General features: G+C 41.4%; 1 protein-coding gene across 9 annotated transcripts in view; it reads left to right on the top strand.

Moving 5' to 3' along the window:
- The window catches only part of LOC138743093 (la-related protein 1-like), a 180,963-nt gene that overhangs the window by 102,507 nt on the left and 66,153 nt on the right, over positions 1-12,303 (top strand). For all 9 annotated transcript variants that reach the window (XM_069897907.1, XM_069897909.1, XM_069897908.1 and 6 more), the window contains 3 exons: positions 4,541-4,678; positions 5,913-6,071; positions 7,186-7,351. In XM_069897907.1, the coding sequence (XP_069754008.1) occupies positions 4,541-4,678; positions 5,913-6,071; positions 7,186-7,351 (463 nt within the window). The remainder of the gene's footprint in view (positions 1-4,540; positions 4,679-5,912; positions 6,072-7,185; positions 7,352-12,303) is intronic.

A 12,303-nucleotide genomic window follows, 5' to 3' on the forward strand; every position in this document is an offset into this window, starting at 1 on the left:
ATTTTCACAGTCTTCAAAGTCCGTGAGCAGCAGAGACACGTCTGACTGGTAGGAGCACTGAGACATGGGGCTGGGTCGTGTAGGGTCATGTTTGGTGCCAAACACGAGCTTTGGTGTGCAGTCGACATCCATGGAAAATATATTCAGTTTTTGGAGCTTTTGGTTTTCAAAATGTCGGATAAAAGGTTATGTACCTGGTAGCCATGATACATTAAAGCAGAAATCAGACTTAATTCTGAAATTTCTGCTTCCGGCTTATTCCTTGAAGAAAGGCTCAGGCCTGAAAAGTCAACAATATTATTATATATCTTTGTCTCCAATAGACACTGAAAAGACCAGCTGAGTTCCTCCAGCATTTCAGTATGTTTTTAACTACGGTTTCAAGAAAAGTGCTTTGAGGAGGAGCAAGAGTTTAGCAGTAGGAACCTTTAAAAAGAGAATTCAGTGAGCAGCTGAATGAGTGCTTTGAGGAGAAGGGGGAGAACAAGGAGCTGAATTGCTATACCTAGCCAATAAAAGTAGAGTAGAAAAATTGGATCAGCTCATTGAGTCTGTCATTGATTCGAATGATGTGATTGAGTAAAATGCAGAGGCTTTGGCTTGAGGCTTCAGTCGAGAGGGTTGAGATCTTTCAGCTTTTCAGGCAGTGCATTGGGGATATCAGGACAGAGGATTGTTCCTTTAAAAATATATGGGATATAAGGGAGTGGATAAGAAAGACTTCCAGTGTCCCTGGGAACTACTGTGAGGAGTGCTTCCTGGTACAGTTTTTAGGAATTGGAGCTGGAAATTATGAACTCAGGATCATCTGAGAGACAGAGAGCATCAAAGACTGCAGCTCTTGTGATGTGGTCGCACCCAAGACAAAGGGAGAAGGCAGTTGGGTGACCATGAGCAAGAGTAAAGGGAGAAGACAGACAATGCAGATTTCCTCTGTGGCCAGTCCCTTCAAGTAGCATATTCTGCTGGGGAGGATGACCTATCAGGGTAGCAGCAGTGGCCAGGTCATTTGCTCCACGACTAGCTCTGAGGGTCAACAGTCAAGTGGTACCATAGTGGGTCATGCTAGGAGTTTCTGTGGCTGCAAGAGACTACAGAGTAGTTTGTTGCCTCCCTTTTGCCCAAGTCCAGGATGTGGAGTCCATGGATCTGATTGGGCCCAGAACATTCTGAGAGGAGAGAAAGAGTGCCAGAGATCGTCGACCACGTTAATACCAATGACCATAGTGGAAAGGAAATATGGTCCGCATTCAGGAAACTGGGTAGTCAGTTAAAAAGCACAACTTCCGAACTTCCTGTGTCACATGCTCATAAGACAAGAAACGGAAAATGAGTGCAGTTTAATGCATGGCTAAGAAGCCAATGCAGGAGGGAGAGAGACAGAAATTTGGATCATTGGGCTCTCTTCTGGGATGTGGGTCTGTAAAAGAGGGCAGGTTGCACCTAAACTGGAGAGTGACAAATAACTAGTGGGTAGGTTCACCAGTGCTCTAGGAAGATTTAAACTAGATTGGCAGGAGAGTGGAAACCGTGAGCAGCAGGGCAGCAAGTGGAAGAGATGACAGGTGCTCACCAAGTAGTTAAACAAGATAGTCTGTGGATGCGGGGGTCAAGTGTGTTGGATAGGCAAGGCATGTCACACAGCGTCCATGGGAAGTAAAGGCTAATCAACATTTCAGACCTGGGTCCTTTCTCAAGGCATGACCAAAAACAAGTAGGCACATAGCACAGGTTAACAGGTAAGAGGTTAAAAAGATGGGAGAGATAGGTTGGAAAGTTGGTGGAAAGAAGAGGAGGGGGAAAGGAGCAGGAGAGCAGCACAGGTTAACAGGTAAGAGGTCATAAGTGAATATAGGTGGGAGGATAGAAAAGATAATAGTATGGAACATGTGATGTTACATTAAGTTCCCTTCTGTCTGCCAAAAGGCAGACAAAAAGTCACCATTAGTGTTGCCCAGCAATAATAAGAGAAAAAGAATCCCTGAGTTTCTGTGGATTCACTTCCAGCGTTCCCACAGCCTCTGCAGCTGCAGAGATTCCTGTTTGATTCACCAGAAACTCAAACTCACTTGGAAGGTAAAGGTTCCATTATTATCATGTAATACTACATTTAGAATGTAGCATACATGAAATTCTTTAGCTCTGTCTACCGTAAGGACGATAGAGTCACCACTTTGTACAGTGCCCTTCACAGAAATGAGGCCACAGTGAGGAATGAACTCATGACCCCTGGTTTTCAAGACCAGTGCTCTAACCAGTGAGCTATCAGAGCCTTGGAGCCCCAAATGGTGCTGAGGGAGGTGATGTGGGTGCAAGTCTAACAATTTCTGCAATCACAGGGGAGTTTGGTGGGAAAGAATGAGTGGACAAGGGAGTCCCAGAAGGAGGTGGAGCTGGGAGAGACACATCTTCCCCTCTCCACTTTTGGGCCACATAGGAAAGTACTAAATTGGAGGGCATGATTAGACAGGAGCTTGTGGGAGCAGTTGTTAATGGGTACACTGACAGGCGATGTGGGGATTGTTTAAGGACCAAATAATTCTGGTGCAGAACTAGCATGTTCCAATAAGGAAGAAAAGAAATGCCAAAATAAGAGCAATTCACAAAGGTGCTGGAGAAACTCAGCAGGTCACGTAGCATCCATAGGAAGTAAAAGGATTCCTGTCTAAGGGCTCAGACACAAAATGTTGGTTACCCTTGACTTCCTATGGATGTGGCATGACCTGCTCAATTTCTCTAGCACGATTGTGTAATAGACTCAACTGCAGATTTTCATGTCTACCCCCCAAGGAAATAACCTGGGGTGACAAGAGAAGTCACGAACTTGGACAGAAAGATAAGGAAGCATATTTAAGGTTCAAGGAGGTCAATAAAAGTTGTGGGAAAGAGCACAAGCAACTTATTAAGGGCAAAAGAGGCTATGATGTGAACTTGGTGAGCGGGGTTGAAGAAGATTACAAACATCTTATAGCTAAAAACAAGGAGAGGGTATTGACAGTGATAGGGAGCATAATGTGTATGTTTATGTGTCAGTGAATTTTGAGATCAAGAAAAAGGAGATGTTAGCTCTTTTGAGGAGCATTGAGATGAATACGTTGTTGTCACTGGACACCAGGCCTTAAGCTGGCACGTGCCTTCTCAATCACACGTTATTTGATGTGCACAAGAAGAGCAGGGCAGCCCCTGGCACCGACCGAACTGCGAATCAACACTTTCGTAAACTTTTCTCCAACAGGAACATTAGGGTAACAAATATCTTTGGAGTAGAAAATCACCAGCATGGATAATCACCAATAATCGCAAGCTATTTTAATCCTCTGTTTGAATGCTATTTGATCAGGATGACCAAACACACCTTCATTTTAGTAAATGTTATTGTTCAATAATAATTGTGTGCTTTTCCACCCCTCACTAGCATCTTTATCATACGCTGGTAATTGCAAGTTATTATGAAGATCTTTTCCATATTATATGTTTTCTATTTAACTAGCATTTGTTACTGTGGGGAGCATCCTCAAAACCATGTTTCTTATCTCATAAACAAATTTACCTATTTGTATGTCTATCTTGGATTTCTGATTTATATTTTCTCACAGAATTTCTTTCCGTGCTTTGAACCTTAGTGTGCTGCAACAAAGTCCCCAGGGCTTGATGGGCTATATCCCTGGCTATTCAAAGACCCATGTGAAGAGATAGCCTCCTCATGGTGACAATAGAGATCTCAGAGAATTGAAGAGTAGCTTTGTTCATGAAGGGAAAAAAGAATATCGTGGGAAATTAAAGGCCAGTAGCATGGCATCTATGGTAGGGAAACTTTTGGAAAGTATACTTTGGGATTGGATTTATTTGGAAGATCAGGGTCTGATTAGAGATGGTGAACGTGATTTAGAAGGTGCAGATGCATGGGATCTATGGTGAGCTGATAGTTCAGATACAAAATTAGTTGGCCAATAGAAAACAGGGTAGTGGTGGGCTGTTATTTGGGCTGGAGGCCTATGACTAGTGGTGTTCCACAGATATCGTTTGTGCGATCCTTGTTATTTGCATGCATGAAAAATTAGCTGGGTTGATCAGTAAGTCTGCAGACAGAAGAGGCTAAGGACAGACATATCGGTGCAGGAATGATCAGGAGTTGAAATGGTTAACTATAGGAATAAGGATCACAACAGAGCATTAGTGTTAAAATGAAATAGTCAGCCTTACAAAGGTCGAGATGGCTGCGCCCTGCGCCCCTCCCCGGTGTTGAGATGGCTGCACTGAGCCCCCCTCGTTGGTATTGAGATGGTCAGGACAAATATTAGCGAAGGTACATGTAAGTTGAAAAGCCACTCGACCCACCATAGTCTTGATCATCTGATGCATCTATAAATTCTCCTCCCCCCACCCTGCCCAATTTATCCAATTCGCTCTATTTGAATCTCCTTCCATCCCAATTCAGGCTAAAGCTGTTTCCTCAAATTGTTTGTACTGTACTAACCTCAGGGCCTGTCCATTCTCTATTTTCACATGGATTAATTGATGTTTTTCTCTTTTTGTGCAGGATACAAACAAAAATGGGTCCCACTACAACTGGACGTAAAATCAGAGGGAACACAGGAGAAACCGTTGACTCGTGGCAACTTGCGGTCCCAGGCTGAGCCTCTGCGCCCACCAATAAATAACAGGAATGATTCCAAAGGTTTGTCCCACTGATGTTTATAGTGAAGGCCCTGACTGCTGTTGAAAGGAGCAGCCTTAGCAATTCTGGGCTGTTGCTCTCGTTGCAGATTTGTGCACACAGGTCAAGAGTGGAATTGAGTCAGATAGGTGGAGGAAGACCAAAAGGTGAGAATCAGCTAAGATATAGAACGTCTATCTAGTGCTGGGGTGAGTGGTAGAATCTGTCCCATTGCATTAAGGGGCTGCTTCAGCATTGCATTCCAAGCAACAGGAATCAATTTTTAGTTGAAGTATGCTGGAATATGATTGTTGTGTCATTTCTTCAATACTCCATAGATCAGCGACCCATTGCCCATTCTTAAGTGGCCCAGGGTGATGTTTAAAAAATATAGCCCATTAGAACTTAGTCTGAATTAAATAATCGCACATTAAATTGCACTGTATTTACATTGCATTTCTTAATTTCAACACTAGATGTCGCTGCCATTTTGACTGTTGAAATGTTACTCATCGATGAAAATGTTCACCTTAGTTTAAAAACATTTATCTCAGTCGATGAAACATGGCAAAACCAAAATGATGGAAAATAGCAAGGGATTGCTGCAAATTTCAGACACAGTGGGAAAATGAATAGTTTTTCACAGAAGTCGAGGGGAATTGTGTTTGTTTAATTTGCAAGGAATCAGTTAACTTTCATAGCCTATCTACAGATTTCCACATTACATCATAATCATTAAGGTGGACACTTGGGCCATGAACTGGATTCACTGAGAGTTGTGGAGGAATGTTGGAGATGGCCTGGCCCCTTTCTTGATCTTTTCTCCTGTTCTTATTTTGCACTACTTTTTGAATTAAAGTTTTTTTTTAAAAAGATTTTTGTTGTATTCGTTTAAATTAAATTTAAGAGCAGCAGATACAAAAATGCCAATTGTAATATGAGAGGACATCAATAAACTACTGCAACGTCAGCAATTAAATTATTCAGTAGTGTCGTATAGTTATTTTGATAGAAAATGAATTTTCGATGGCACAAGGGTTTTCAGGACTAAAAACATAGTTTTTTCTTGCAGTATAACAGGTTAAACACCGCCCAGATTTTTCTGTATGTGGCCCACAACCAAAAAAGGATGGGCCACTTCTGCCTTAGATTTTTTTAAAAATCAGACTGGAATATGTTGGGTTTGTATAATTCTTAAATAATATCTGGCTGGAGTTTGGGGTGAGGTTGTTTCATCTCTCATTACTCTTTTCAGGTTACCATCGTGAAGAGAAGCATGATTCACGAGATTGGCGGGAAGATCGTGATGAGATTTCCAGTGTCAAAAGTGAAGGTGGAACTATCCGAGGGGGCTTCAGGGGTCGAGGACGAGGGCGAGGCCGGGGGAGGGGACGTGGCAGAGGTGCTTCCCGCTGTACGTATCAAGGTTCAAAGTTTCTTTATTGTCGTGAACATAAATACACAAATTGTAGTTACTTTTATTTGACGTGAAGACACAAAGAGTCACCTCTAGTCTGGCGCCCTCCCCAAAGAAAAGAGAAGCAAAAGAGAGTCCCTTCAGAGATAGCAAGTGTCCATGATGCCATGACCACCTCTCATTCCCTTCATAGCCACATACCCTCCTGCCTGTTCAGCCTCATGCTCCAGCATCCACCTCAACTTCTGGTTTCAATACAATTAGGAAGCTGCCAATGTCCAAGACCTTTTGGGATTGACACCAGACGTTGCTGCAGTGGATGAATATGATGTGTTCTCTGTCTAAATTTAGATCCAGCTCTGAGCTCTTTATTTTTCAGGTGCACAGTATTTAGAGTTACACAGCACATTCGGCCCAACTCCATAATCCTGACAAAGATGCTTTCTCAGCTAGTTCCATTTGCCTGTCTGTGGTCAATAATCATTCTAAACCTTCCATGTATCTGTCCAAATGTCTTTTAAACTTTGTCATTTATTTTTAATTTAGACATACAGCACAGTAACAGGCCATTTCAGCCCATGAGTCTGTGCCACCCAATTTACACCCAATTAACCTACACCCTTGTATGTTTTGAATTGTCCCTGCCTCAATCATTTCTTCTGGCAATTTGTTCCATATACCCAACACTGTCTGTATGAAACACTTACCCCCTCGGGTACCTTTTAAATCTTTCCCCTCTTGCCTCAAATCTAAATTACACAGAGCAATCTCCCCCTTGGAAAACATTTGCCCGCTTTTGACACGTTTGGTAAATGGTTATTTAATTATAGAGACTATAAATTGCTCTAACATGAACAAATGCAGGATGGCTTGAAAAAAGTTGCTGACCAGATCAGTACAATGCAGTCTGGACCTCCTTGTTGGGAGGAAAGAGGTGATGAGATATATGACAGACAAACTAACCAAAAAGTGCAACATTTTTAATGGGTTTAATTAATTTTCTGAACCTGGTTTCCTGTATAATTTGAAAACCAATGCTGCATTGTCCACACTAAGATGGTGACCTGTTAGCTTGTTTAACTGAATATTTAAGTTAATTTTCTTGTTCTAGCTCATTTCGATTACCATTATACTTACAATGCAAACACTGACGGTAGTGATGGAATGTACAGACCGAAATTTGGTGGTGATATTATCTATTACTATGACAATCAGAGCAGTGCGGAGCTGTACACAATGGACAAAAACATGCTTAAAGACTACATCAAGAAACAAATGTAAGTACGAGACTTAACCTTTGATTGCCATACTGCAATATACAGTATTTTATTCCCCAGCTGATTACATAGTTGGAGAAATAAAATTATAATTTGCTTCAGATGTTTCCCTTGTAACTTGTCACTGGTGCCAAGATTAGCCCTTATTATCAGTCTCCCATTGATGGGATTTCTATGCATGAGTGATAGGGTTGATGAAAACTGGGCAGTTAAGAATCAGTCATGTTTTTCTTGGATGTGAGGAAAAACAAAATGACAAAGTTAATGAACTAGATAAGTGTTTGTATCATTCCTATCTCTTCCTTGATGCTTTTAAAAAAATAAATATTTTATTTCCAGATTTTCTAAATTCTGAAGTGAACAAGTTGTGGTGTGATTTGAACTGATCTTTGGACCACGAGTCCATTGGCAGAACTGCTGTGGTGGGATTTGAAAGTATTATCTAGTGAAACACGAAAGTCTGCAGATGCTGTGATTGTAGTAACAGCACAGAAATGCTGGAGGAACTCAGCAGGAGGTAAAGATATATAACTAGTTTTGGGCCTGAACCCTTCTTCAAGGTATATCTCCAGCCTTTCTGTGTTTTTATTATTTGAAAGTGTTATCTGCTAGCTTTCCAACAATCCACTTGTGGGCTTCTATTTCTGATCTCAAGATTTTCTCTGCTGAACTTTCAGGTAGTTCATCCAGTGAGTAGTAACCACCCAACAATCTTGTAAAAGTTGCTACATGTACTTTTGAGCTTTAAACTTTAAGATATGATTAGAAACAGTTTGAAGCACATGCTGTGAGTGGAATTTCATCATTGCTTCATTGGTGTTGTTACCACATCTTGGTGAATTTTTGAATTTGATTCAATGACTTTGCAGTGCAGAGGATTTTTTTTTAAACGATCCTATTTTACATCAATAAAGTAAATCAATCCTATATTCCATTTCAGGCACAATCCCTAAAGTTTGTCCTTTGGTTCATTTTTGATATGGAACTTATGGTCTCCAGGCATAATCTCTGAATCATTATATTGACATTAATTTATAGAGTACGGTAACAGGCCCTTCTGGCCCATAAGCCCATGTTCCCACTTACACCCCTATGACTAATCAACCTACTAAACCCATATATCTTTGGAACGTGGGAGAAAACTGGAGCATCTGGAGGATAGCCACTCAGACATGGAGATAACGTACAAACTGCTTACAGACAGTGCTGGATTTGAACCCAAGTTGCTGGCATTGTAATAGTGTTGCGTTAACCGCTACACTAACTGTGCCGCCCTAATTCTGACCTCTAGCCCAGTGACCTAATCCATTTCAGCTGCCTCTTATTTTGAGCTGACTCATTTATTCCTTTATCAGGATTTTGACATCAGACATATTTCAAAGAACTGGTTCCTGTGCTGTACTGTTCTATTCCATCTAAATTTTATCAACAACTGCTACGTGATGTGTCAACACTTGTACTTCCTTTGTAGGCTGAGGCATTAAGTGCCATCTTAACTACCTCCTGCACTGTTTCTCCATTGTCAGAGAGCTATGATCTGTGCTTCCACAAATCAATGCTCCAAAGGACCCTGCCATATATTCATCATACCTTCCAAAATGCATTACCTCACACGTGTCTGGATTAAGTTCCATCTGCCATCACACAACCAAAATTTCTACCTGATCCATTTAACTCTGCATTCCTTCAAAACCTCCTTTGCAAACTACGATGCTACTGTTACAGGCCCAGAGGACCCCAAAACCCAGCAGCAATAGAAATTCACCAAGACAAATGGTTACTTAAAAGTAGTTTTTAATTTTCTTTTTCATAAAAACAGGATTAAACTTTAAATTATTACTTTTAACTTAAACTAACTTAACCCCCTTCTATTTCTAAGCTCACGTGTATATTATGTGTATAAGTTCAGAAAAGTTCTTTGATTCACAATCCATTCTCACTCCTCCAAGTTCACTGATATCAGCCAATTCTTGTACTGTGCACAGAATTTAACATTTATAAATCTTCACCAGGCTTTGGTGCTTGAAAGGTAAATGGTTACCGCTCAGGAAGGTTCTTGTTGGTTTTCAGAGAGGGATTTGTTGCTCATTGGGCACACAAAAAACTGATTCCTCCCAATCAACCATTTCAGTGTTTTGCTGAAGAAACTTGCCCCATCAGGGTTTTCCAGATGATAAACCTCTTTCTTTCAGGTCACCACAGAGTTCCTTTTCTGTTTCCCTTATCTCAGGCAAAACATTATACAGCCAGCCATCTCCTCTTGTATGGACAACAAAGGCTTTGAACAGGCTGAACTCAGCACTCACAACCCACCTTCAAAATGGGGTTTCCAACAAGCTTCCAAAAGCCACGCAGAAAATCAGCAGTATCTCTCTCTCTCTCTCTCTCTCTGCTTGCAAAAACCACATGACCCTCCTAAAACAGCACACTCCACCAAAACAGCTTGCTGACTCCCAAAATCAATTCACAAGAGATCTTATCAGTTTCCTGAGATGGGCCCTCCATTTGCACCTCATTGTGAAAATCTTCACCTCAGGAGTCTGTTTGCAGACTTGTAGGCACCACCTTATGCATAACTCTTGCATTTTAAAATGAGATCTGTTTTGAAGTATTTGTATCAGTTTGTGACCTACAATGCTCCCACAATCTACCTTCCAAAAACATATCTATACATAATATAAAATATAACATAATCTGTCACACTACTTACTCATCAGGTGACCCACATTCTCATCCAAATCCATGAGACCATAAGTATTGGAACTGAAATAAACCATTCAACCCATCAAGTCTGCCCCACCATTTAATCATGTGCTGTTCCATTTTCCCACTTAGCCCCACAGCCCGGCCTTCTCCCCATAACCTTTGGTGCCCTGGCTAATCAAGACCCTATCAATTTCCCATAAATACTCCCAATAACCTGGCCTCCACAACCTGGCAACAATTTCCATAGATTTACCACCCTCTGGCTGAAGAAATTCCTCCACATCTCTGTCCTATTCGGGCACCCTTCAATCCTGAAGTTGTGCCCTCTTGTCCTAGACCAATAAGTTCTTAATCTTTTTCTTTCTACTCACATCCTACTTTAAGTATTCCCTATTGCCATCGGTGCCCTGTGATTAGTAAGGAATTGCTTAAGGTGGGATGTGGGTGGAAAGAAAAGGTTTGAAAACCACTGTTTGAATCATACCTCATTGACTCGTTATGTGCAGTTTCATAACTCCAAAGGAAATGGACCAATGACAGTTTTTCTCAAGCAAAATATTTCAGTAACAATTGGGTCTGGAGCAGTGGTTCTCAACCTTCCTTTCTCACTCACATACTACGTTAAGCAATCCTTGACTAATCACAGAGCACCGATGGCATAGGGATTACTTAAAGTGGTATGTGAATGGAAAGAAAAAGGTTGAGAACCACTGATGTAGACTTTCCCACCATGGGAAACAACCTTCCTGCATCAACTCGGTCCATGTCTTCCCACAGTCTAAATGTTTCTGTTATATCCCCCTCATTCTCATAAATTTCAGAGAGACTAGGCCAAGAGCTGTCAAATGTTGCTCATATGATAAACCTTTCATTCCCAGAATCATCCTTGCGAACCTCCTCTGAACCCTCTCCAACATCAGCACATATTTTCTTAAAAGAGGAACCCAAAACTGCTCACAATACTCCGAGTGAGGTTTCACCAGTGCCTTATAAAGCTTCAACATAACATCCCTCCTCTTGAAATGAATGCCACCATTGCATTTGCCTTCTTCACCACTGACTTAGCATGTGAGTTTATCTTTAGGCTACCCTGCATGCGACTCCGACATCCCTTTGCATCTGGGTATTTTAAATGTTCTCCCCATTTAGGATATCGTCTGCCCATTTATTTTTTTTCTACCAAAATGCATGTTTTCCAACATTGGGCAGAGAAGTGCCAAATGAAATATATTGTCCAAATGTGTCTAAATACTTCTGCAGCCTCTGTTTCCTCAACACTACCTGCTCCTCTCTTACCTTCATATCATCTGCAAACTTAGCCACAAAGCCATTCATTCCATCATCTAAATCATTGGTATTAAACATACAAAGAAGTGGCCCCAACACTGACCCCTGTGGAACACCACTACCAGAATATGATCCCTGTATTCCTACTCTGCCTCTTTCCAATCAGCCAGTGCTCTACCCACACGAGTATGTTTCCTGTTATACCATAGGCTCTTATCTTGTTAAGTATCCTCATGTGTGGCACCTTATCAAAGTCCTTCTGAAAGTCCAAATATACAACATCTTCTGCATCTCCTTTATCTAGCCTGCTTGTCACTTCTTCAAAGAATTCCAATAGGCTTGTCAAGCAAGATTTTCCCTTGAGGAAACTTTGCTGGCTTTGGCCTGTCTTGTCGAGAGCCTTCAAGTTCTCTGTAGCCTCATCCTTGACAATCAACTCCAACATCTTTCCTGAAATCAAGCTAACTAGCATATGATTTCCTTTCTGCTGCCTCCCTCCCTCCCTTGAACAGTGGGATGACATTTGTGATTTTCCAATCATTTAAAACATATTCCTGGTAAAAACCAAAATTGATGGACAGTGAAGAAGCATAGGACAGACATTACAGTGGAGTGTATTTACCTTGGCCATTTAGTTCTTGCTGAATGATTATTCTGTCTAGACCGATTAACCTGCACTTAAACCATAGCCCACCCCCCCCCAAACCCCTCCCATCCATGTACCTATTCAATTTTTTTCTTAAAATGTCGCTATCAAGCCTGCATTCATTACTTCAGCTGGCAGCTCATTCCACACTCTCACCATTTTCTGTCTGAATTCCCCCAGTGTTCCCCCTAAACAATTCATCTTTCACCCTTAACCCATGTCATTTAGATCTTGCCTCACCCAACCTCAATAGAAGTAAAAACACAAAATGCTGGAGAGAACCTCAGCAGGTTAAATAGTGTCCTTTGTGTTG

Source organism: Narcine bancroftii, chromosome 9, assembly GCF_036971445.1.
Source record: "Narcine bancroftii isolate sNarBan1 chromosome 9, sNarBan1.hap1, whole genome shotgun sequence".
Classification (NCBI taxonomy): domain Eukaryota; kingdom Metazoa; phylum Chordata; class Chondrichthyes; order Torpediniformes; family Narcinidae; genus Narcine; species Narcine bancroftii.